Genomic DNA, 26,009 nt, shown 5'->3' on the forward strand with positions numbered 1-26,009 from the left:
AGGGCAGAGGCTGGCAACACATAGTGTGCCAGCTGCATTACCACTGATCCCAAAGCTGAGAACCCAGTCTACCATGCAATGGTGATAAGGTCCAGCAGCTATCACTTGTCTTAATCTTAATTTGCTAAACCTGTCAGATCTGTTTTGCTTAGCAAAATAAAACCCCAGCTCATTCTTCCTAGTTACACAGAACTGGGAGAGTTGTGCACTTCTGAAAGAAAACACTGTGTACACACAGATAATAAGCTTACGGCATTCTCCACAGGCCTCTCTTGCTGAACACAGTCCAATTTTGATTCTTTGTTCACTGCTGAGCAGAGCCAGGAAAACTTTTTGCGAGTGGGCCAAATGAGCCTCTGAAAATGAAGGGAAAGAACAATAATAGACAAAGCATGTTTTCCAAATGTGCAGAGAAGAAATGCAAAGATGCAAATGAAGTGAGGTCCTGTTATGTGTCATTTGTGTTCTGCTCTGTGTTCACGTTTGTTCTTCTGCTTCCAGAGAGCTGCATGAGCCCTGATTCCATTACAGTCTACTGAAATTAAGATAAATAAATCTTCAAATGAGCTGCACATTCTACTGAGAAATTGGGTTTGCCTGTCAGATAACACCCAGCAAACCAGTTGCCCAAACTAACTGACCATCATCCATTCACTTCAATATTGCAACTAACACGGAACAAAAAAGAAACATGCAGTGAATAGCACTTAACACGCCACTCTTACCAGTCCAGCAGACAGAGTTAAACTAGTGAGAGACACTTTTAGTAGAAGAAAGAGTCTTGGAAAAGGTTCAAGGCCAAAGTATTCCACCGGGGAACATTTTTAAACTTGGAACATTTGCTGTTGAATTTGACTGATGGAGACAGATTGTATGAGTGCTGAATGAGGAAAACCACTTAAGATCAGTGCTGCAACAAAATATGAACATAGGGCTGACAGAATGAAAAGTCATAGTACCAATAAGAACTGGAGAACCATCATCTCAAGCAGAGAACGTAAATATTTGGCCAATAGATGTTACTGAAAAATATGCAATCTTTAAACCAGTCCCTTTCCACCCACCACCATCAAATGACCATAGAAAATTTTTCAATAAGATTTCTCATTATGATAAGTCAGCAAACTTGAAGGAAGGAAGAAAAGATTCATAGGCATGGAGAAATAGTGATTAAGTCTGAAGTTAATTTTCAGGAATAGGGAAAACAGAATCATGTGCTTTTGCTTCTTCTTTTTCCTATTTAAGAATCATGTTAATTCCAGAATTTCTTAGTGTGCTAACTACATATAAAAGATAAAAAAAGACATCTAACCTAATTTCTAAGCACAGCTACAATATTCCATTGTTTCCCAATAAGACAAAGAAAGCAAGGAACAATATGAGTATGATGTTTGTCTTGAGTGACAGATATGAGCATGATTTTGATGTGAAACAAGATACAAAAACATCACATGGTTAAAAGCCAAAAAAATCAGACAGAAAATCTTTAAAAATGTTTGGACATATACAAGGAAATACAATTTGTACACAAATGCCAGTCACTCTAGGCACATAAATAGGACACATATACCTAATTATAGCAATTCATTTAACTTATGTCATGATGTGTTCATGCAAATCATGACATTTCTTTGAAGTGAATAAAGGTTGGAAGTTGTATTTATACAGGTGAGAGTTTGCCTCCCTAAATTTTTAAATATTTTAACTTTGCAGTAAAAAAGCCAAAAGGGACTACCAAATGAATGGAATGTTTCTACAACTTTTGCTTGCCTTTCTTCTAATTTGTTTCAAAAAGCCCTCTGTTTCCCATATTTATTCTACCACAAATCTGGTCACATCATAATAATATGTTTGCTCTACCCTGGTGTTACAACTCATTGTTTAATTATGTACTCTCGTTTTTGCACACTTTGTTTGCTACAGATATTCAGCCTTCATGACAAATAAATGTAATGTCATAATATGCTTTGTGCTAGATGCTTATTTTTTACTTTAATGTGCCCTATGTGTGCACACTGCTGTCAGTTTTTTTCCCATTGTTGCTGTTTTTTAATATTTATTTTGTTGTTACTGAGTTTATATTTGAATGCAAGAAGCTGCTGTTTAATTGCAGGTATTTATTTTCAACTACATATTTGTATCATGTTCACAGCCATGTCAAAATCTCCAGTGGAAAAGCCTCAATATGAGAGTTAAATTCCATTCATTTAACTTAATTCACAAGACCATTTCATTTCTGGAGGCAGCATACTAAGAAGATTATAAGCGCAATTTTCAATTTATCTCATGCCCCCAGACCCCACTTATTGACGAGTTTCCTTATCACATTTTTCCAGAAACTAGACTATGGTTGACAACATCTTCAGTATCCTCTAGGTTTCCTTTGTTAACTGTGCTGCAGAAAATTACTTTATGGTTTACTTCCGAAGACCTATTTTTGATGGTGGCTTGATTCTCAGTTTTGAGACTGGTATGGAGAACTGCTGGGGGAGGAGGAGGAGGGAATGGGGCTGGGGCCGCCAAGCTTCCATTCCTTTATGCAACACTTTCATTTCATAAATGGAAATACTATCAGGTGGCATAGACAGTTAAGCCAAAGCAGATGATCTGTGTGTATCTTGTCTTAGTAAATGATTCGTGCAGATGTTTAATTTGATGCAAATTATGAACATTCTTCATAGAAAGAAATGGTTACACCTTACAGTCATACAAGGGGTTCACTTGTCTTGTGTTGTATGGTGTCTGAGCACCATTCGTTCCCATCTTATTGGGCACCTGAACAGCAGCTTTATTGGAAATGCATAGCAAAATGCTACATAGATTGGAACCTTCCTTTCTCCATTTTCTCGATCTACTTGCTTATTTTCTGAAACTTTGGCATCATCGGACAGCTACTGCTGATGAAAGGTAAAACCTGCTTATATAGGGGTCCATCTGACAATGGCCAAGAAAATGCCAAATTGCCGAGAAAGCCAAAGCCTGTAAAGCCTTGAGTCAAGAAGATGCTCGAGTGGAGAGCCCGGCGCGATCTCAGTGGTGGGGATGATGTACATGGGGAGGAGGGCTGACTTTCAGATGTCATTGACGCTTTGGAGCTGAGAGGGTGCATGTAGCGTCAGACGGCGGCGAAGCGAGGAGAAGCTGCTCCTCTCAGAGTCGTGCTTGGGAGCCAGCCTTCAGCACCAACGACCTGTGGACAGCACCACGTCTTGCCAGTGGGCAGCTTCTGTATTCGGGAGCTTTTTCGATCGTGTCCTCTTGGACTAGGGAAAAGGCAAACCAAGTTTTGAACTTCCAGGAAAATATATGCTTCTGCCAGAAGAGCGCTGCCAGACACCAGCGACTGGGCTGTGAGTAAGTGCATTCTATCCCGCATTCGCAGGAGGAGTGAGCTAAGGAAGAATGTGTGCAACTGAGCACCGTTTGAAAGATCACGCATCTGTGTAGAAAAGCCGTGTCACACGCACACGCAGTTAAGCACCGGAGAGTCCATGGCGCGCTGGTGCGCAGTAGAGGCTCACTTAGAATAAGTAAGTACACTTTAGCGTCTTCTAATACGTGCAGTTATCAGTGAGAGGGAGTATTGTTCCTGGCTCCTGTGCAAGAAGTAACGGCATAAACCAAACGGAGACTTATTTCTATAAATGAGGAGGAGGAGAAGGAAGAAGAAGCGGCAGACGGAGCGGAGTGAGCTCAGCGCGCCGCTCTTTAGTTCTCTATTCTGCTTTAGGCGCTTCTTTGTGTTTCAGAACAAGCGCCTCTCGAAGCTACGACCGCTGGCGCACTGTCACTTCCCGTATCGATCAAAGCGACCGGGTAGAAAGCATGCCTGTTAGTAGGCGACATGGCGCGATTTACCTGCCTAAGACCTTGCTGATGACTTGTCGGAGCTCGACGCACGTGAACGGCAACCTCTCCAAACAACATAAGCAAAAGAACCGGGACGTGAGCAGTTGTTTGCACGGTGTCAAATTGAAATATCAAAGCTTTGCTCTGACATTTGGCACATCAGCTCGTCGTGCGGACTCTGCAAAGGAAAGCTCGGACTCATTTGCTCAGGTTTTAGACAAGAGCGAATAGTGTCCGTTTGATGGTGACGCACATCAGTTGTGCACACTTGTTTATGTTGCGCTCCTGTTGGAGCTGCATTTAAGAGAGGAGGGCGAAGGAGCTGGACTCACACCACTGTGTCGTACACTGTCTTACCCTGGATACTAAGACGAAGAGCCCATTCAAACTGTTTATTTGATGCCCTACGACACTTCGGGCTAACTGCTGCCGTCACGCAATCGGGTATGACCGTTGGTTTAAAAAAATAATTAAGACAGAAAAATAAAGAATGGTAATAGACTCTAGGCGCATTCCGCTGTTTAAATGGGATCTAAACCTACAGGCTGGGCGATCGACTGAAAGAATATAATTGGCAGGACTTGGCAGAAGTGTGCCTGGCAAATAATGAATTCATAATTTCATTTGCCTAGGCGACTCGTGCCTTTTCAGGTATCTACGGCGCTTTGTGAGTGTGCTTAGCGCCCAAAACAAAGAAAAATAGATTATTTCGTCACTTCGTTACTTAAAGTAATTAGAAATACAAAAGTTCGTTTTTTATATATATATATATATATATATATATATATATATATATATATATATATATATATATATATATATATATATATATATATATATATATATGAACAAAATAACAGTAGTGGATGTTCTTTTTTCTCTATTTTCTCTAGTTATATATATTTCCGAACAGCTTTATTTTAGCATACTTGATTTTCATTTTTGCTTCGTGACTGTGTGCTAGTTTATATTTTTGCGCGTGTGTGTGGGTGTGCGCGCACGCCTGTGTTTTGCACGCGTGGGTCTCTCAGCGTTTAAAGGCACTGACGTCAAAGCCCTCACGTGCACCCCGTGGCCGGGGGCTCTGTCCCACGGGAGGCGCACTTTCGACTCTTGTACTCAGAGATCTATCCTTTTCTTCGCAGATTCATCTCCGCAGTGACTCTCACTCATTCCCTATTGCTTCCGATTTTGCGGCTCCCAGAATTGGGCGAAGAACCGCGAAGCTGCTGTCTACGTGGACCGGTGCTGAAATCTCCCGTCCGGTTACCAGGACCCCCGCCAAACCAAGAGATATGGCGACCAATGGTACAAAGGCCTCGGATGGACACATTTTAACGGAGGTGAACGAGGCGCCAACAACTAACGATAAACCTAAGACACTTGTGGTTAAAGTGCAGAAAAAAAAGAAGGAAATCCCGGAGCGAGAAACGTGGAGAGGAAAATTTGATTTTCTGCTGTCATGTGTGGGTTACGCAATTGGACTTGGAAACGTATGGAGATTTCCATATCTTTGTGGCAAAAATGGTGGAGGTAAACGAGCTTCGCTGGCCTCACCTGAGAAAGAACACTTAAATACCTGTGCAGCTTCTTAAGATGGACAAGCTGACCTTGGGTCACCAACACTCTTTCTTTCTTTCTTTCTTTCTTTCTTTCTTTCTTTCTTTCTTTCTTTCTTTCTTTCTTTCTTTTACAGATGTCCATCAACCAACAGTTCATTACCCGATTACCATAACCTAATTCTTTATTTCCTGTTTTTGTCCAGGAGCCTTTTTGATTCCCTATTTTCTTACCCTCATCTTTGCTGGGGTCCCCCTTTTTCTTCTTGAATGCGCTCTGGGTCAGTTCACTTCCATTGGGGGACTTGGAGTCTGGAAACTGGCTCCTATGTTCAAAGGTAGTATTTTAAGAACCATCTTTTTCTCGCCGTAAATTATGTGTGTAACATGGTTTGAAACTCCACCTACATCATGCCGTCTATTGCCTAGACTGGCGTGGATGCCATTATCATGTATACACACTTAAATATACTACATATAAGGACTGTCAGTCTACAGTATACTGGATACAGTCTACATATATACTTGGATGGAAGAAAAGTGATTGTTTTCTGACTGCTAATGCACCTACATGACCGTGAAACTGTATATTCTTAACAGTCAGCTATTTTTTTTTTTTTTTTTTGAATGCTTGCCTCAAGTGTGTGACTGATTTGTTTTCTTTGTTTATTTGTTTGTTAGGTGTGGGCCTAGCTGCTGCTGTCCTCTCTTTCTGGCTTAACATATACTATATCGTCATTATTGCCTGGGCAATTTATTATCTGTATTATTCCTTTACCGCAGTAAGTACAAGAGGCTGTTCATTTACACAGTTTTATCTTAAACATTCATGTCGCCGCATTACAAACTAAGCAAAGAAATGGTGACTCAAAAATGATTTATGCACTAAATGATAAAAATGCAGACCTGCCTGATTATTTACTCATTGACATTGTCTTCTGTGCTGACATGTCAGCTGACCCCATTGTTCTTATCAGCATTGAAACAATTGCACAGGCACATGTGCAATCGTGGAGGTTTAATAGTGACATTGAATTGTGTATTTCACAGGATCTTCCTTGGAATAGCTGTAATAACCCATGGAATACAGACAGATGTTTTTCAAACTACAGCATTGGAAATACAACCAATATGACAAGTGCAGTTGTGGAGTTCTGGGAGTAAGAATATTTATGTTGTGTAAAACGAAATGGCAAACAGTGACAAGGAGACAAGATTCATACAACAGCATCTTTTACCTTGTTTGTGTAGGCGCAACATGCATCAGATGACTGATGGGCTGGAAAAACCAGGACAGATTCGGTGGCCTTTGGCCATCACTCTTGCAATCGCCTGGGTCCTTGTCTACTTTTGTATCTGGAAAGGTGTCAGTTGGACTGGAAAGGTGAGCACCTCCTTAAATAATTGTTATCGAACTCATTGAATGAAAGAGAATGAAACTGTCAAGCCTGATACTGAATGACTGTTTGGAGGTGTGTTTTCTAATTGTGCTAGCTACCTAAAGTAAACCATGTCAGCTGTTTTAGAATGAACAATTATACATTTGTTCTGTGATTTGAGATTTTTTCATTATGCAATTTATTCAGATCAAGATATTGTTTAAACAAGGTGTTAACATAAAAATACATTTTTGAATCTGAGTAGTACAGTTGGCACACAGCATGAAAGCAACTGAAGTGGACAAGCAGGTGAGCTTTGTTTGGGATCACAGAAAATTTGTTTGTTTTAACTTAATTTAAAAAGGCTTCAAGATCTCTAGTGTATTGGCACTGCAAGATCCATTCAAATGAAAGATATACAGTATTTCCAGATTTTGTTTCATAGATTGTTAGTAACAGTTTTAATGTTTGAGTAACACATGAGCAATGAGCTGTGTAAATCTAAAATTATGATCCATATGTTATAAAGGTGTAATACAATGCATAGTAACGCATGTAAGATTTAGTTGGTGAGCAGTAACCTTAAAGATGTAAGTGAGCAGTGAATTGTGTAATGTTGTGAGTGGCAATTTGTTTAAGACTAATTTTACAAACTGCAAGTAGCCTTGTGAGGGTAGTAGTTGTAAGCTGCAATTCTTTTGTAATGAGAAAATTAAAGCCTCATTGTGATCCTAGAGTAATGTCAGGGTAGCTTTTTGAAAAATAAAGCTCTCAAACAGGAACAGTTTAATATGTTAACACGTTTTTTTTTTTGTCAGAAAAGTTGATTGGCAGTGAGCTGCAGTATGTCTTTGTGAGTAAAACATGTATCAGAGTAAAGCTGGAGATTCATTTAGGAATAAAATGACTGGTGAGTTATGTAGGGACAACTTAATGAGCTACAAGTATTGCAAGGCTAACTTTATGGGTGGGGATGTAAAAGTAAGGTTATAAATAGAACAGTGTAATGTTATGGCAACTGACCTGAGTGAGCAGGCACTTGAGTGTGAGAATAATATGAACATATATATTTTTAGTAATGAGTACTCTTATAGTAACATATTTGAGTATAATTTAGTTTGTAAAGGAAAAGTCTGAGTGACAGTTTGTGAAGAGCAACTTATTGAGCAGTGATAGATATAAAAGTTAGGTAAGTTGAAAGTACAATAACTAGTAAGAGTAATGTTTTGAATAGACAACTAAAACAACAGAAGTGTTAAGAACAGAAAGGCAATTAAGAACAATTATATCTTTAGGAAGTATTAATGTAGTATACGGCAAGCCTAATACAAATTAGCCGTTAATAACAAATAATATAAGTGTGCTATTTCTAACAGATAATTATTTTGCTGAGAGTAGATGGTTATATAAAAGAATCATTGCGAGCTGTGAGGTTCTAACACTGTTAGTTGGTCTCAGCCCCACATAACTCCCAAAGGCTTTGTTCATTGTGTCTTACTAGCTAATTGAGAATTTCATGCAGATACTTGTCTCTGCTCTAGTCATCCACTGCCTGACTTTGGGTGTAGCTTCAGTTTGAACTGAGATGCTTAGCAAAAGCTTCATAAGACGTGGATAGTTGAGCTGCAAACCAGGAAAGTCTATTGTGTTTGTCTTAATGCACACAAAAAAGGAGGAACATCATATTAAGTAGTAATGCCTTCATTTCAATACATGAATAATATTTTAAAAGAGGATAAACTGCCTTTATTTAGATGAGCAAATAGACACATTTCCAACAGTTGTTAGGCAGAGGTATTTGCTTTCAGTACAAATCCTTCCGCAATTAAGAATGACATGTTTTTAGTTCTCAGTTTTACATTCAGTTCAAGGAGCTTTATTACTTTTGAATTTGTTGTCATGACAAAGAATGATCTATAAGAGCACAGAGAAAAATATATGCATTCATGGTTTAATATTTTAAAATATAAGGGAAAGCCAAAAAAATTTGCTCAAAAGCAATGCCGAATTTGCCCAATTTGTGACTATGTCATCCAGTTTTTTATAACACAAGGTATGAATACACTGTTCGAAAATAATATTTTACCTTCTTAGAGCTTTGTTAGCAATGTAAAAAGAGTGGGCAGGAGTAGTGGGGTGGACAATGTCATGCAAAATTGCAACACCTTATAACAGCTGTTCTCCACATTTGCTCCAAATTGGGAACTTCAGCCTAAACCCCAGCATCTTCCATCTTTCCTAATAATGGTCATGAATTAGTTTTGGTAAGTACATGAGCAAAAGATGTTCACTTCTCATCTATGTAAAATGCAGTAAGCAGAGTAGCCATGTCAGCTGGACTACTGACAAAAGACATCTGAATGGACAAGGCCAAATACAGTATATCCCTAGAATAGATTAAGGAGGGGACATGGTTATAGCTATCAGAAAAATGTTCACTAAGCAATTCATACAGAAAATATATATGAAATATAAACTGTACATGGGACAGAACTGGATGAGTACATGCAAGGATGATTTCTAAATGTGGAGCCAAATAAGAATAATTGGAAACAGATAAAGAACTTATTAAAGTAGAACATCCACATATTCACACCTTTTTACATCTCCTTTTTATCTCAGTTTAATTAAAAGGCTGTATTGACATAACATTACTGATTTTCTTAGCAGAGATGTAAGGTAGCCTTATATTTGTACTTTCATTGCTGCTCCTCACACCAGGTAAGGCTTGAATCCAGTCATATTTTTGGATAACATACATCTTGCCTGAAGAAGGGCCTTAGTTGCCTCGAAAGCTTGCATATTGTAATCCTTTTAGTTAGCCAATAAAAGGTGTAATTTTGCTTGGCCTTTCTCTGGATAACATAATAAATTTAAGTGTAACTCTTACATTAATGCTGGTGTACCTTTTTGAAGCAAGTGATTCTCCAGCATCCATAATTCAAATGCTTTTAGGCTTGAACATGCAAAGTGATTAGCCACAATGTTGATCAAATGATCATTATGTGTTCATATTCGCTGAAATGAGTTATGCACACAGACAGAGAAAAAGGAAAAGCATGACATAGTAGGGGTGGAAGGACAGGTCTGAAATGGGATGAAGACTTATCAACGCAAGTGTAGTACATTTTCATATAGCCAATGAAGGGAACATCTGATGCACGTTTCCACATGGTGCCCCCCTTCTTTACTTTACTTATTGCCATAATAATGTCAGTTACATGGATTTTAATTTGTGGAAGATCACACTAATACACCATGAATACAAAAAAGGACATATGGACAATCATAATCTTCATTCACCAAAAGCACAAAACCAGCCAATTTGGCACAAACACAATTAGACACTTTCATAAAATTAACAGAGCAGACTTTTAGTGCAAGATTTGAAGTTTACACATCTCAAAGCTTGTGAAGGTGTGCTGTTATGAAGTCCAATCTGCCACATCAACTACATACTCAGGTAATACCACCTATCATTGTGTACCCCGAATAGAATGCCATATCACCTTTTAATGAAGGTTCTTTTCATGTTCCTCAGCAGTGAAAATGACATCGGTGCCATATCATGCAACAGTATAAAGAGGGGGAGCGTCACTTGCCCTATATGGTCTCCACCCAATGTTTTAGCCTACCCCCATCCACCCTTATCCAGTACCAACTCCAAAGAAGTCTGTTTTAGCTGCACTTTAAACCTCTACCAGACCCCTCCTTCCCTCTTCCCCCACACACTATCCCAAAATACCCTACAATTCTTACAGACCCAATTCTTTTGTAGGTCGTCTATTTCTCAGCAACATATCCCTATATTATGCTACTGATTCTCTTCATCCGTGGAGTCACTTTGCCTGGAGCCAGGGAAGGAATCTTGTTCTATATTACTCCAGATTTCAGCAAACTTAAGCAATCAGAGGTAAGGAGGGGCCAGCACATGATTGCTCATACTGTGGCCTCACATGACATGCCATGATTCTAACCATGTCTGCTCACCTTCCTCAGGTATGGCTTGATGCTGCCACGCAGATCTTTTTCTCCTATGGTCTGGGTCTTGGCTCACTCATTGCTCTTGGAAGCTACAATCCTTTTCATAATAATGTGTACCGGTAAGCAGATTGGTACTGTCTGGTGTGACATTTTATGCAGCACGCACATGTAATCACTGAGAGGCATCAATATTTCTTCTTGCAGGGATGCCATCATTGTGTGTTGTATCAACTCCAGTACTAGCATGTTTGCAGGGTTTGTCATCTTCTCCATCGTAGGCTTCATGGCCAACGTGACAAACAGGAATATTGCAGATGTGGCTGCATCAGGTAAGTGGTGTGTAGTAAGTAGTGTGTATATAGAGCAGCATGATACTAGGAGCAAATTCATGGTTCGGTCTGGCAGACTGATCAACTTTATCATGAGCTTTATTGCATGTGTTCATTGCAGGTCCTGGGCTGGCCTTCCTTGCATACCCGGAGGCAGTAACACAGCTACCCATATCTCCACTCTGGGCTGTTCTCTTCTTCTCCATGTTGCTTATGCTGGGCATTGACAGCCAGGTAGCTGTTTAAATCCAACTTTGTTCACCAGCCAGTGATCTTTCCTTTCTCATCATGGCTGCTCTCTCTTTCTGTCTCCTTGCAGTTCTGCACGGTAGAGGGATTCATCACTGCTCTAGTGGATGAGTTCCCTCGGCTCTTACGCACAAGAAGAGAGATCTTCATTGCTGTAGTTTGCCTTGTCTCCTATCTGATTGGCTTGTCAAACATCACTCAGGTAAGAAGAAATCCTACCCTAGAAAACACATAAGGTTGGAGACAGAAATATGTAGCAATGAAAACCTTTGTTTGCACCAGGCACTGAAGGCCTTAGAGTATGTAGAATTTCAAAATGTCTTAGTGGGATTACAGTAGTCTAGCTATCACTGACAGATTTGGTGCAAATCTAATAGGTATGTCATAAGAACACCCCAGGGTTTCTCTTGGAAGCCAGAAGCAACAGATCCAGATGCCTATAGTTTGCGCATGTGATACAAGACCACCACTTCCTTTAAAGTGGTCATTATGGTGAAATGGGCAGATTTTTCCTCAGCTCTGAGTCACATCTTACTAGCAATGTCTTGGCACCAAAGGGGATCTAAAACAGCAGACAGGTACACCTGCAATACAACTTGTAGGCATGGAACTGCCAGATGCCCCCATACTACAGATGGACACCCCTGTGACAACATAAAATCACCTTCCCCTTCTTGCACTTTAATATCCCCCAGTGGGGCTGTCAGTCACCTAACTCTTTGCTGTTATCTTCTCAGGGGGGCATCTATGTATTTAAACTGTTTGACTACTACTCTGCTAGTGGGATGTCTCTACTGTTCCTGGTTTTCTTTGAATGCATCTCCATCTCCTGGTGCTATGGTACGTGCTGTGTGACTAAAGTAGCTTTCAACATCTTGGCTTCCATCTGACACTTTTCTGTCTGTCTCAAAGGTGTGAACAGGTTCTATGACAACATGCAGGAAATGGTTGGATACAGGCCTTGCATCTGGTGGAAACTCTGTTGGTCTGTGTTCACTCCTCTAATTGTAGCGGTAAGACAGGTGGGAGTAGCTCTAGCTTTCCATTATGCAACTGGCAATGTGTAATGCATGCTGGGATGTCTCTCCACTCCAGGGGGTCTTCCTCTTTAGTGCTGTCCAGATGGTTCCACTCACCTTGAACAAGTATGTGTTCCCTGCCTGGGGACAGGGAGTAGGCTGGTGTATGGCTCTTTCATCTATGATCCTAATCCCGGGTTACATGGGATACTTATTCCTCACACTTAAGGGCTCCTTGAAGCAGGTGAGAACAAAGAATGTAATCACCTGTCATTCCCCACACATTTTGCCTGCACAGATCCTTATTCTCTTTATCTTGTTGCAGCGTCTTCGGATTATGACCCAGCCTTCTGAAGACATTCATGCTCAAGAGAATGGGCCGGAGCCAACGGAGAGTGCTAACCCAGCCACTGAAGAGGCATATATCTAAACAGGCTCATGCAGGGCTTGCAATCATGGTTGAGCGTGACCAAGGACTAACAAGTCTAAATATATATATAAATAAATCAATATCTCTATATATTCACCTACCTCCAGGGGCAAATGTGAGCAACATGCTTAGAAGGTCTTGAGTTGATCTGACTTTTTGTAAAGACTACCTGGCAATGTCCTAGTGATAGTTCGTATTGCATATGCAACTTGTAGACTGTTAGTGTATAACAACTCCATTCTCCATGTAATATTACTGTATGTGCTATTGGGAGGCGGCCTGGCGTGCGCAGCACCTGACTGTTACGCAATTTCAACTTCTCTTCTAAGTCTTTTTCCAGAATTTGTGTGAAAAATGGACCAAAAGCCTGGAGCGGTCAGCTGGCAGCAGATGGCCAATGGAAACATGCCAGTGAGCCAGTCCGCTTCTGTCCTTAATGTGCCATTGCTCAGGTACACCAAAAAGCTAAAAAGAGAGAGAGAAAAAGTGAAAAAAAAACAAGCAAATGAGTTGTGCGTGACCAAATTTTTTTAAACACTGTTACTCTGTCTTTTTAAAGCAATAGTCTGTCTGACTGTGTGTGCCGCCGCTCACATGATGGCTTCACTTATCAATAACAAAGAACTCTGGCAATAAAAAGCGAGAGCAAGAGAGGCAGGCGCTTTTCTTTTTCTTTTCCCTTGGTCTTTCACTTTCTAGTTTCAATCATAAAGCTTTAATCCGAAAATAATGGCCATTGTATCTCGTAGAGGAAAGCAAAATGCTAGCTTGCTTCATTGGCAGCTACAAGTGACAGGGATCTGGTTAACGACATTGTTTTGATTCAGAGCAGAACTATATAAAACTAAAATGTGCAATGAATCTATGTTCTGTGAATTTTGTACAAAAGAAGAAAAAAGCAAAAATACAAGACTCCCATACTATTGTTGTTCCTTTTGAATAATGTTGTAAGCCAGTACTGTGAGAAACATGTAACGGTGAGCGTCTGTATAACCTTTGGAGTTTTCTGTCTAAATGTGACGAAGATTGCAAATATATATATAGGAATATAAGGAAATCTTCGATGATTTGCTGTTCTTTGCAATAATCTGTTGAACTGATACATTTAAGCACATATCTAACTGAAATGTACAAAAAGAATAGATACTTCATCTAGTAAGAAAATATTGTTTTGTATATTTTTAACTGTTTCATGGGCCTACTGTATAATATTCTATATAATATTCTATGAAAATATGCCATGTAAATGTCTGTAGATGGTGTTCTTTTAAAAGCATGGTTGTTTTCTCTGTTAACAGAATTTAAAATACTAATAAAGACTTATACCGGGTGTGTGGTCCTACTGCTTGAGTGAGTCTACTCCCTGTCCTTGTTAAATACGCAGCCTCACCACATTTTCTAGCAGCCTCACCTAGAGATGATGTCACTTGTTGGGGGTTGGATCATGTGCAGATACTAAAATAACAGACAAATCTATAAAGGGTTTTGATTGATTAATTGAGTGATTTATGTAACATAGAACCTAGTATGATGGCATGTAAATATTACCCTAGTCTGCTTTTCCTGGTTAGGGTCACAGTGATAGCACACTAAGCCGGACAGGCCAGGCCTTTCTATCCTCAACATATTTTTCACATCCTCCTGGGGAAATCCCAGATGACCGTAGGTCTGTCAAAAGAAATAACAGACTCTAGGTCTTTCCTCAGTGGACCATTCCTGATTTACAACCTGGAAGGCTTTCAATGACATATTCTAACTATAGTATATGCCCAAACCACCCCATGTGGCCCCTTTTGATTTAGAGAAACAACTGTTATGAATATAGTAATAAAGGCCTGTATGCCTAAACAAACCCATGTCACTCCTTTTGATTCAGAGAAACAATAGTTATACTTAGAAGTCATTCCATATTGTATTTGAGAGCAATTCTGCAAATATGTCAGAGTAATTTACCTAACATCTGGGTGAACAGGCAACAGAACACAAAGAATGAAACATAAAAAGAGGGAGGGAGGGATGTATAAAATATCATACAGTGTTTAAAATGATACATTGTGGATGTGGTCGAAAGCAGGCATATGTGTTCCTTATTTAATAATTTTTTTTCTGCAGCACTTTACAGGTAAATTGTAATGGTTAAAGTGATACAGAAACTCGCCTGAAATCAGTTCATTTCTGTATTGGTGCAGACTATAATAGTATCTTTGACTTTACCCATGCACAACCCAATGAAACACCATCTAAAAATTAAGGTATGTTATATATTGTATATTATATTGTCATATGCAGTGATTTTAGTGGCACAGGATATCATAGTAGTAAAGATTCATGTCTGATCCATACTTTGTAATCAGACTGCTAAAGTTCTTAAAACAATACCAGATGGGGGTTACAGATGGTAGAACTTAACAGGAATTCAAACACTGATTATGGAAGAATGGGAGCACAAAGAACCATCCATTAGGCTAATAGTGGTGAAGATGTCAGATATTACTTGTGGTAGAAAAGTTCCTTCCTTACCATGACTCTAGACAACAATGTTAGTAATAAAGACCCTTGGCTTAGTAGACTTATGTTAGTTATGGAGAGTATACTAGGCAAGGCAATCATTGGTGTCAGTAAACACTGCTAATAGTGAATACTACATGGTTTCATACATTGATCACAGAATTGAACATCCTAACTCAAATCAATCATTAATCATAGTAATGGAGAACCACTCATGATCCCAAAAACAAAGATGTAATTTGTCAAGACCTTCAATCTTAAATTGAATTGATTTAAAAAAAGGTTAATTAGATAAAATATCACATGACATAAACAAGTGAAAGCCCTTCCATAATCACACTAATAAATAATATTGACAAGACTCTAGAAAGTGATTCAGCCAATGATAAATCTCACCAGTTTTCATAAATTGATTATGAGTGTTGAATGATGCTAAATATTCTCATCTTTTAATTACCCTGATAAATAATATTATAGTTTACTTGAAAATAGTAAAATTGATCCAGAATATAACAAGGCCCTAGATAGTACAAAACAGCAGATAACACACATGTAACAAGAATGATGAAAAATATTAAATGATTCACATTTTTGTTCTGGTGCATAATGAAAAAAATGATATAAAACATCTCGAGGCCTATTGATTACAGAGGTAATTTATCAAAAGGGGCTGACGATATTAAGTACTTTTCCAAAGAACTTTGGGTAACATAAAATATTGGTCACTACATGTAGGTAACCTCTCATCTACCTGTGTTATCAGAAGTGTACCTGCTGCCCAAACTGCTCATGTTAGTCACATTCATAAAGGTCTTTGTTTATTTCCATATTCAGATCATATGGAAACCCCACAGGCTCTGAACAGTACATTAACCAAGAACCACATCAATTGAAACATGCCCTTTACTTTTGTTGTCTATCTGCATTATCGATCATGGAAACTATTTGTGGCTAAGAGGCTTAATCCAAGACTTGCTTTAGAAGATGACCTAATAGCAGACTCATTTACACTTAGGGAACAGACATACACCACATTTTAATGACTGACCCTTAGCTCATCAATTGTTTTACTTTATCATTTCCAAAAGACAATAAAACATTCTCCTTGGTCTATGCAGTAGAGAGTATTGGAGCAGTTCTAAGTGCTTCTTCCACATTGATACAGCAGCTTGAGTTCCCATCTCTCACCCAGTTTGCTCCCTGAGTATGCACACTAGCCGTGTGTATGTGAGGATTTTTTTTCTGTGTACTGTGTTCCTTCCATTTGCCAAAGATGTGTGTTATGTTACTTAGGGATTCTATTTTGACTTTGGGTTTATGCACTGGGGTCGGTCAGTGATGAACTGGCACCCCTTCAAGGTCTTGGGTCTTGTCTTGTGCCAGACATTGCCAAGATAGGCACTACTACCCTGTTATACTAGGTTCTATATACAATGGAGTTTTGTTTACTTCTTCTTTGTTGCCAACTAGACTTTCCTTAACTTGACATATGTTTCATTACATTATCACCATTAAGGACCTTAAAAACCTGTTATGGTAGCAAATAAATGAATTTCAAGGGAACAGTACTAACCAAGATAGTAAAGGGCAGGACCCATTAAGAGACAAAGAAAATCCCACAGTGGCAGTCAACTCTAAATGCTCAAGTGGATAGAAAGTGACTGCAAGATAGTAGTATGTCCTGTTAATGTCCTGTTTTTAAAGTAAAAACTTGAAGAATACAAGAGAACATCAGGCCACTATGAACTAATTGATGGCCAGTACAACCCCTCCAGTCCAGCAGATGGTAGTAAATATTGAGCACCTGGAACACGTAACAGTTTTGCTTAAGAGCTGAGAAAACAGGAATCAACAAAATGTGCCTTTGGATACCGTATCCTTTAAAAACAAGTCAGGGAGCCATACTGTAAGCTGTATTAGCCCACGAAAGTTGAAGAAGTCAAGAAGAATGGCACCCAGGCAAATCTGTTTAATTCAAAGCAAAAAATAAATTAATAAATGCATGATGGCACAACACAAAAATAGGCACTCAAATGCCTTAAGCCATTTCAAGGCATGGGACGGATAACATAAAGGTTGTGCTCTGAGCAGGTCAGGTTTGGAGCTCCATCCTCTAGTAGGTTCTGTAAAGTCCCCGTCCATGGACCTCCGTTCTTATAAACTTCCAACCAGAAAGGAAGGGGCCTCCTCTGGGCACCATGGACATTTCGTTTGCCTTCATAGGGCATTTTCTCTGAACTACAGAGGAAAGAGGTGAAACAGTTAGCAACAGCATTCCCTCTCATCCCAGAGTGTTATTGTATACCATAGCTGAGTCATGAAGGTGATCCTCAGGCACTCATATATGACACAGCCTTCCCCTCAGTTCAGCCCCAGAAAGGTGGGCGGACCTTGTAAAGAAGTATTGTGTACCTTGTCACCCAATGTAGCAGTTTCTAGGTGATGTACCTCACAGGGTGTTCAGCTACATTGACGATTTGACTTATCATGACCCCAATTCTTGATTTCCGAGGTGCTGGTCTGAGGAAGAAGGCGTAGAGTGAAGTTAAGAAGGATTAACTGGAGTCGACATTTTCAAATCACAGAATGCCGCCTTTTTCCCTGAGTTCCATGCCACCCTGTTTAAGGCCTGTTTTCAAGTAAGATCAGTCAAAAGCACTGCTCTCTCAAAGAATCATGGTAAAAACCACCAATTGTACCCGGTGAGGCTGAGGAAGGTTTGTACTCTACCTGCCTTTTTGTTTGTGGCTGCAACTCTGGATCACTTTCACTTGACCCATCATCTTCTCATACCATCCCTCTAGCACAAATGCTCAGCCTCATTAGATCTGAAATAGCATTTTTTAGGGTTATTCCAGAAGCCAGCATCAAAGATGGTGTGGAGAACAGCCAAGATATGGCAGACACCAGACTTGCTCCTCCCAGGTGCTTTAACTGTGATTATGTCATCAAGGTAGGCAGCAGTGTAGGCATTGTGAGACCAAAGTAGTCTATCCACCAAACATTGAAAAGTTGACAGGGCCCCGTGCAGCCCAAAGTGTAGGACACAGACCTCCTCCCAATGCTTCTGAACAAGAACAAGCAAGCCACTGGGATTCCTCCCATAAAGTAGTTCAATCAGTGAGAATCCCATAGAAGAGCTCTAGATGACTAGAGGACAAGAGCTCTAGATGACTACAGGGGCAAGTGCTAATCCCAGTCTCTCCTGTCTGTCTGCACCACCTTCCTCAGCAACTACCTGAGTGTTAAATTAAAATGCTGAACCAGTCCATCGATTTAGGGAAGGTGGATAGGTGTTTTAGGGTTGGTGATGCACATTAGCTTGGTGACCACGCTGAAAATCCTGAACATGAAAGCTGCCCTCTGGTCTGTAAGGAGCTCCTTGGGGATGCTGACCCAAACAAAGACTCCTACTAGGTCCTTAGGAATGGTTTCAGAATTTGCCACATGCACGAGAGTGGGTGGCATAGTTCATGTATTTGTGTCCCCGCACCAAGGGTTTGAGAGGGTTGACAATGGCAATGCTGATCTCCTCAAATGGGATGAGAGGTGCAGAAGAAGGCACACTTCTTCGTATACTCCTAGCCAATACAAATATGCAATAATTCTTTATGATTTTTTCTGTCTCCAGGTGGGCTCCAAGAAGGTGGGTGTAACCCAAGTTGTATATCTGGAGAAGGAGCTGGATAATCTGTCACTTTATACTCCAGATCATTGTCAAACACAAAACAGGGCTTGGGTGGTATTGAATGACCAGTATGTTGTCCATTTACAGAACCAAAAGCACTCCTTGCAAACTTTGGGAAGTCAACATTCCACTGTTTGTGTTTAAATAAAATGTGCAAGAAATGAACTTGAAGTTGCCAAGAGACTGCACACTACCTTCCCTGGATTTGGGGCCAGGAGTGCCACCAATGTGTCTGATGTGGCACTGTCAACATGCCCAAAGTTAGCCATGTCATACTGTGTAGGTTCACCCTTACCTTCACTTTTACATGGAGGAGTATCACCTTGGTAGGATGCCATCCATGGCCAGGCTCTGCTTTCCACCCAGACACAGCAACTCCAGGTTACCTTTGCTTTGAGGTCAATACTTGCAAGTATAACGGCATACAGCGATTGCAAAAATACCCCGACTCTCATCCTGTGGAGCATGTGCATACTACTGGGCCATACCATGCCTTGCATACAGGTGGGACTTGCCTGTTTGCTGTCATATTGTTGTGACTGGATATAATGGCCTGCAGCAATTGTGGTGTTGCTGACAAAGTCATACAGTATGTGTACAGAAATAGTGAGAGGGCATAGTCCATGGCATCTTCAAGCATGGGGCAGTTGGCATGATATGCCCATCTCTCCACACTGATAGGAGGGAATAGGGCCTGATAACCAGTTCTTTCTTTGTGGCAAGGGCTCTGTCTCCATGGGTTTTTGCTGTGGTTTTTGTGATGAACTCATCCAGAAGCACCTTCTCTCTTTGGGATTCTAAGTTTGTGGTGCTCTGTTATTTCTGCTAGCTCCTTCATATCCACCCAGGACTGCCTTTGGACTGGGTGGACCAGATGCTAAGGGAGGGCATGGACTAAAAAGTAAAATGCTACCATTTCCATTAATGTTTTTACTGGGTTTTCTCCGGGTCAGAGGCAGCAAGAGAGCTAGCCACACAAATCGAAAGCCTGTGCTTGAAGTGGTTGAAATGTCAGTCTCAGTAGCAGTAGGCTTAGTAATAAGAAGTGAATCCATAATGAGCCAGTATTTCCCTTTTAAGGGTTTGGTAATCCTTGACAGCATGCTCATCCATGCCATTGTAAGTATGCTGTGTTTCCCTGATAAAAAAGGGAATAACAGGTATGCCCATTCTCAGAGAGGCAAGTGTTGCTGGGTAGCAGTATACTCAGATATAAGCAAATATATCCCTATATCATCACAGGGATGCATTGGCACAAGCAGCTGTGCGGGGCCTTGGCCTCTACCCAATTGCTGTGTATTGGCTATCTCATGGTGCACATCCACCTATGCTTGCTCTATTTGTTTGAGCTATGACTTGTACTTGCAGCTCTGTCACCTGGTCTGAAAGTTGGAGGAGTTCAGAACAATAGTTTGGGTACCAACCGGGCAAACTCATTTAATTCAAACCAAAAAGAAACAAGTTCACATGGCACAAAACAAAGAAAGGGCAATCAAAAGCTGTTTTAAAACATCAGTTGGCTAGCATAAAGATTACCCTTTGAGCAGGTCAGGTTGGGGGTTCCATCTTACAGCAGGCTTGGGTCCAAATGCGAAGCCTCTTTCTATGGACATCACTTCTTATAAGCCTCTGACCAGAAGGGGCAGAGCCTTCTCTGGGCATCATGGGCAGATCATGTGCCGTCATTGGATATCTTCTCTGAAGCTGAATCCTCAGGCACCTATGCATGATGAAGCATTCTAACATAGTGTGCCCAAGATTTTGTAGACACGCCCCAAACACAAGAAGCTAATCTTGGTCTTGGTCTGTCAGTAAAATCAAAGCAGGTTTTAAAAGCTGTTATCAACCAGGGGCCTAATAAGGATAGAGCTGGAAGAAGACTCTTTGGAATGGGAATTGTGGAAGAGAGGCCAGAGAATTTGGGAGAAGAATGAGACAGAGAGGGGTAGAAGATGAGAGAGGGCACCATTTGGGTACTGTGAAATGAACAATTAGAAAAGCATTTTCACCTGGAAAATAGTTGTAACAGCCTATGTAAAGCATGTGTAGTGTGAAGTCCTTTTTTTTCTTTTTCAAACATTGTTGTTTTTTTGTTTTGTCTTTTTTTCTGTATTGTTTGTTCAATAAACTAATGAATGTTTGAATATTTTGGAAAGATTTGTATCTTTCTGACTTGAGATGGGCCTATGTGATGAGCTCCATCCATTTATCCATGCATCCAACCCACTTATTTGGAGATCTCATATTTAAAAAATACAACTCATCCATCCATTTTTGAATCTACATAATTCAGCTTAGAGTTTCAGATGGCATATGTATAATAATACATATTCCCAAGTGTGATATGGTGTGCAGATATGTACTGTACATTGTGGGAAGTTGTGGCTGTAACAGTCTACAATATGTAAGAGCAAACTTCCGATGGCCCAGAACATGATACTAAAATATGGCAAACCTCCAACCAAAAACAAGAGGGATTCACATTCACAATGATTGGGCACTGCTGCATATCAGAGTGGGACAACAAGCTTCTACCTCTGTAGCCTTGCTAAACTTGGTGCCCAAGAGATTAAACTTTCATTGGCAACAAAGTCAGGAAGAATGAGAGAAAATTGGACCCTGAAAGGGAGTTCAGAAGATTTATGTGGGATGCTGGAGGGAAAGTGATCAGTAGATGGCAGGGGTGCTTGACTTTGTACTTGGTGACACCTTGGAGGAATATCTGGAGTACAGCATTTATTCACTTGGCCAGAAGTTGAAAACATGACTTGGTCAGAAGTTGGCAACAAGAGATATTTCTCCTGAACTGGTGAAACTCTACTGCAAAAGGAGAGAATGGGAAACCCAGGAGTTGTCTGAGAAGTCCCATGTTTAATTCAAAGGGCTTATTCTTGCAAGGCGGTAGGGGAGTCAAGCCTGGTGTTGATCCTATTAAAATGATGCCTATGGTGTAAGTAACTCTGAGTTTTGAACTGATACTGCCCCGAAGAGCAGGTTTAGGATGCCACAGGCCAGAGCTAGTTGAATTCAGAGTTGGAAGGAGTATTAGGGTGTAGGCTCACTAGCTTAAGGATGATAGATGTGAAAAGGAAGAATGATGTGTTTTGATATAGAAGACAAGAAAGTGGGTAACTAGCAAATCTGATTAAGAGAAATAGTACCTCTTGTACTAATAGTACCTCTACCCAAGGGGCAGCTAAGTTTTTGTTTCTATAGTTTTCTCTTTTTTCTTTGTGTTCTCTATCTGATCACGCCTTTGTCTGCACTTTATTTTAAGTTAATCAAAGATTTCTAGGTACTTCCAGTGTCTTGACTTTATTCTGTACTTGCAGTGACATTGGCTGTATCCTGTCCTTTCACAATGCACACATGGCAGCATGTTTTGCCTTTCATTATAACTCTATTTTATTGTAAAAATGTCTGGGGTTCTGATCCTGTCCAATAGAAAATGAATTTTATCACTCATTTAAGAGTCTGGCAATTGAATCATATTCAGCTCTGTCTTCTGCTTACTTGAGAATGACCAAAAATCCTGCTCACAAGGATAACATACTGTAACTGTAGACTTGATTAAATGACTGAATGAAGACCTAAGTCTGAAGACTGACAACCTATTGGAAATCCTGATATATAACATTAGCCCACCATAGAAGAAAACCAAGTAGCATATATTGTCATGGAACTATGACATTAATGGCACTGTACATAATACAAAACAAAGACTGATTAATAGGTTTTCAGGGCTTACTATGTATTCATCGGGTAAATCCACTTTTTGAGTCTGCCCTCTAGACAGGAACTAGGCATAAATAACATTTCCAGAGTGCCCACTCCCATTGCCCATATCTCTCAGCCGTAGCACTTTAAGGGGGCTCTTGCTCATTTTCTATTGGCTTCAAGAGACACTGGCTCAGAAGAACTTAAAAGTGTGATGGTTTTGATTGGAGGAAATGCTGTTGTTACCATGGAAACCATAGAAGTGCAGCAAACCTTGGGTGCTGCCTGGATTAACAATGCTGTACTCTAAATGGAGAGGCGACTGGAGGAAATAAAGCCACTAATTATGCAGTAGAGAGGGGATGTGGGCACACGCAGCGGGCAGCAAGTCGAATCTTAAAAAGCAAAGCTTCTTCATTTGCCGGATTTTGCCTATTTGGTCTTTGTACCTGGGGCACAGGAGTTGTAGTGATTCATCAAAGAGCAAATGCACTCACCGCCTCACCTGGATTTCCATCATATTCGCCCCTCAGAATAATATGAGGGCAGTTCACAGCTTAAATAATGTACCTCTGGCCCTCTCTCAACACTTTTCAGAGCTTGATGTTGGTTCTAATAAGACACTCAAAATTTACAAATTCAAAATTGAGCTAGTCAGATGCCTATTACTGTATTCCTGTTAAGGTACTCCTTTTGTTCAGTCCATGAACAGTCTGTACAATAAGATGGTGAACTCAGGTTCTGTACATACAAGTTTGTATTCTTGGTCAATAACATTTTTCAACATTGATATATATGGCTTTGGGATCACTGCTGATGTAATGTTGGTTGTGGGCAAGCTTTCTATCTAATCTGATTGCATCAGTAGTTATGTAATTGTCCACAAATATCAGCTTTTTGGGCAATCACAACTTTAAGTAATTACTGTACAACTTAAGAAACCTGAATATTTCTTATCCATCCTACTTGCTACACTCTGATTATCCAAAAGGCTCTTTCATAGTCTTGACTTGTTTATGATTAAAAGCTTCATTTAGTGAAGCACATTGACAAGAGTGAGAAATAAAGATTTTGTTTTAATGTCTTGCTTCTTCATCTCACAAAACTTTACATATTTGAAATTTAATTAGTCCAAGAAAAGTTATTCATCATGACATGGATGCAGGACCTGTGGTAATAAGCACTGAAGGCTCAGCAAGTTAAGCTAATTATTAGTTGCAGATTGTTTCTGCACTTATAGGGGTCTTAATTAGTCCTTATAAATCTTCTTTTTGGTTCAGATTTGGATCTGAGACTGAAGGCCTGCCGTTAACATTGCTTTTCCTTTGACCTTTAGTCTTGTTTTTACATGTCCTTCCCATCTTATTGTTTCATGCCATGTAGTGTTGAAATCAATACTTACAGTGCATCCGGAAAGTATTCACAGCGCATCACTTTTTCCACATTTTGTTATGTTACAGCCTTATTCCAAAATGGATTAAATTCATTTTTTTCCTCAGAATTCTACATACAACACCACATAATGACAACGTGAAAAAGGTTTACTTGAGGTTTTTGCAAATTTATTAAAAATAAAAAAATTGAGAAAGCACATGTACATAAGTATTCACAGCCTTTGCTCAACACTTTGTTGATGCACCTTTGGCAGCAATTACAGCCTCAAGTCTTTTTGAATATGATGCCACAAGCTTGGCACACCCGTCCTTGGCCAGTTTCGCCCATTCCTCTTTGCAGCACCTGTCAAGCTCCATCAGGTTGGATGGGAAGCGTCGGTGCACAGGCATTTTAAGATCTCTCCAGAGATGTTCAATCGGATGCAAGTCTGGTCTCTGGCTGGGCAACTCAAGGACATTCACAGAGTTGTCCTGAAGCCACTCTTTTGATATCTTGGCTGTGTGCTTAGGGTAGCGTTTCTCAACATTTAAGTATTTGCGACCCGATTTTTCATAACAGTTTTAATAGTGCCCCCCCTAACATTGTTTTGAAATGCAGATGTATATTTTATTATACCTACTTAACTTTTATCGACATTTATCTAACTCTATATTTATTGTTCTAATATCAGAATGTAGTTTAAGTTAATTTGTTTTTGTTTCAACAGATGTTTTTTTCATATTTTTGATTCTTGTTTTCTTTTTTAAACATCTTCGCGCCCCCTAGGGGGGCCCACCCCACAGGTTGAGAACGACTGGCTTAGGGTCGTTGTCCTGCTGAAAGATGAACCGTCACCCCAGTCTGAGGTCAAGAGCACTCTGGAGCAGGCTTTCATCCAGGATGTCTCTCTACATTGCTGCAGTCATCTTTCCCTTTATCCTGAGTAGTCTCCCAGTTCCTGCTGCTGAAAAATATCCCCACAGCATGATGCTGCCACCACCATGCTTCACTGTAGGGATGGTTTTGGTCTGGTGAGGAGCAGTGCCTGGTATCCTCCAAATGTGACACCTGGCATTCACACCAAAGAGTTCAATCATTTTCTCATCAGACCAGAGAATTTTGTTTCTCATGGTCTGAGAATCCTTCAGGTGCCTTTTGGATAACTCCAGACGGGCTGCCATGTGCCTTTTACTAAGGAGTGGCTTCCGTCTGGCCACTCTACCATACAGGCCTGATTGGTGGATTGCTGCAGAGATGGTTGTCCTTCTGGAAGGTTCTCCTCTCTCCACAGAGGACCTCTGGAGCTCTGACAGAGTGACCATCGGGTTCTTGGTCACCTCCCTGACTAAGGCCCTTCTCCCCCGATCGCTCAGTTTAGATGGATGGCCAGCTCTAGGAAGAGTCCTGATGGTTTCGAACTTCTTCCAACTTACGGATGATGGAGGCCACTTTGCTCATTGGGACCTTCAAAGCAGCAGAAATTTTTCTGTAACTTTCCCCAGATTTGTGCCTCGAGACAATCCTGTCTCGGAGGTCTATAGACAATTCCTTTGACTTCATGCTTGGTTTGTGCACTGACATGAACTGTCAACTGTGGGACCTTATATAGACAGGTGTGTGCCTTTCCAAATCATGTCCAATCAACTGAATTTATCACAGGTGGACTATAATTAAGCTGCAGAAACATCTCAAGGATGATCAGGGGAAACAGGATGCAGCTGAGCTCAATTTTGAGCTTCATGGCAAAGGGTGTGAATACTTATGTACACGTGATGTCTCAGTTTTTTTATTTTTAATAAATTTGCAAAAACCTCAAGTAAACTTTTTCACATTGTCATTATGGGGTGTTGTGTGTAGAAATCTGAGGAAAAAATGAATTTAATTCATTTTGGAATAAGGCAGTAACATAACAAAATGTGGAAAA

At 40.2% G+C, this 26,009-nt stretch overlaps 1 protein-coding gene across 5 annotated transcripts; it reads left to right on the plus strand.

The window, feature by feature from the left end:
• The first annotated feature begins 2,842 nt into the window (after positions 1 to 2,842).
• Positions 2,843 to 14,128, plus strand: slc6a1b (solute carrier family 6 member 1b). Of its 5 annotated transcripts, none has more exons than XM_039771267.1 (15): positions 2,843 to 3,354; positions 4,995 to 5,382; positions 5,615 to 5,746; positions 6,090 to 6,190; positions 6,459 to 6,568; positions 6,660 to 6,792; positions 10,566 to 10,700; positions 10,787 to 10,890; positions 10,976 to 11,100; positions 11,222 to 11,334; positions 11,420 to 11,551; positions 12,087 to 12,189; positions 12,262 to 12,362; positions 12,445 to 12,612; positions 12,694 to 14,128. In XM_039771267.1, exons 2-15 carry the CDS (start codon positions 5,145 to 5,147, stop codon positions 12,796 to 12,798), a joined length of 1,800 nt encoding a protein of 599 aa, XP_039627201.1. In that variant the 5' UTR covers positions 2,843 to 3,354; positions 4,995 to 5,144; the 3' UTR covers positions 12,799 to 14,128. The 5 variants fall into 5 exon arrangements, with proteins under 5 accessions (XP_039627201.1, XP_039627203.1, XP_039627204.1 ...); XM_039771269.1 differs by having other exon boundaries at positions 2,843 to 3,350; XM_039771270.1 differs by lacking the exon at positions 2,843 to 3,354 and adding an exon at positions 3,381 to 3,530.
• Positions 14,129 to 26,009: the final 11,881 nt, after the last annotated feature.

The sequence above is a fragment of the Polypterus senegalus genome, chromosome 12 (assembly GCF_016835505.1).
Source record: "Polypterus senegalus isolate Bchr_013 chromosome 12, ASM1683550v1, whole genome shotgun sequence".
In the NCBI taxonomy this organism is placed as follows: Eukaryota; Metazoa; Chordata; class Cladistia; order Polypteriformes; family Polypteridae; genus Polypterus; species Polypterus senegalus.

Coding starts and splice junctions, on each gene's coding strand:
- slc6a1b (XM_039771267.1), top strand. CDS start 5,145: ATGGCGACCAATGGTACAAAGGCCTCGGATGGACACATTTTAACGGAG. Junction 11,335..11,419: donor TGCTGGGCATTGACAGCCAG/GTAGCTGTTTAA, acceptor GTCTCCTTGCAG/TTCTGCACGGTAGAGGGATT. Junction 12,363..12,444: donor TCACTCCTCTAATTGTAGCG/GTAAGACAGGTG, acceptor TCTCCACTCCAG/GGGGTCTTCCTCTTTAGTGC.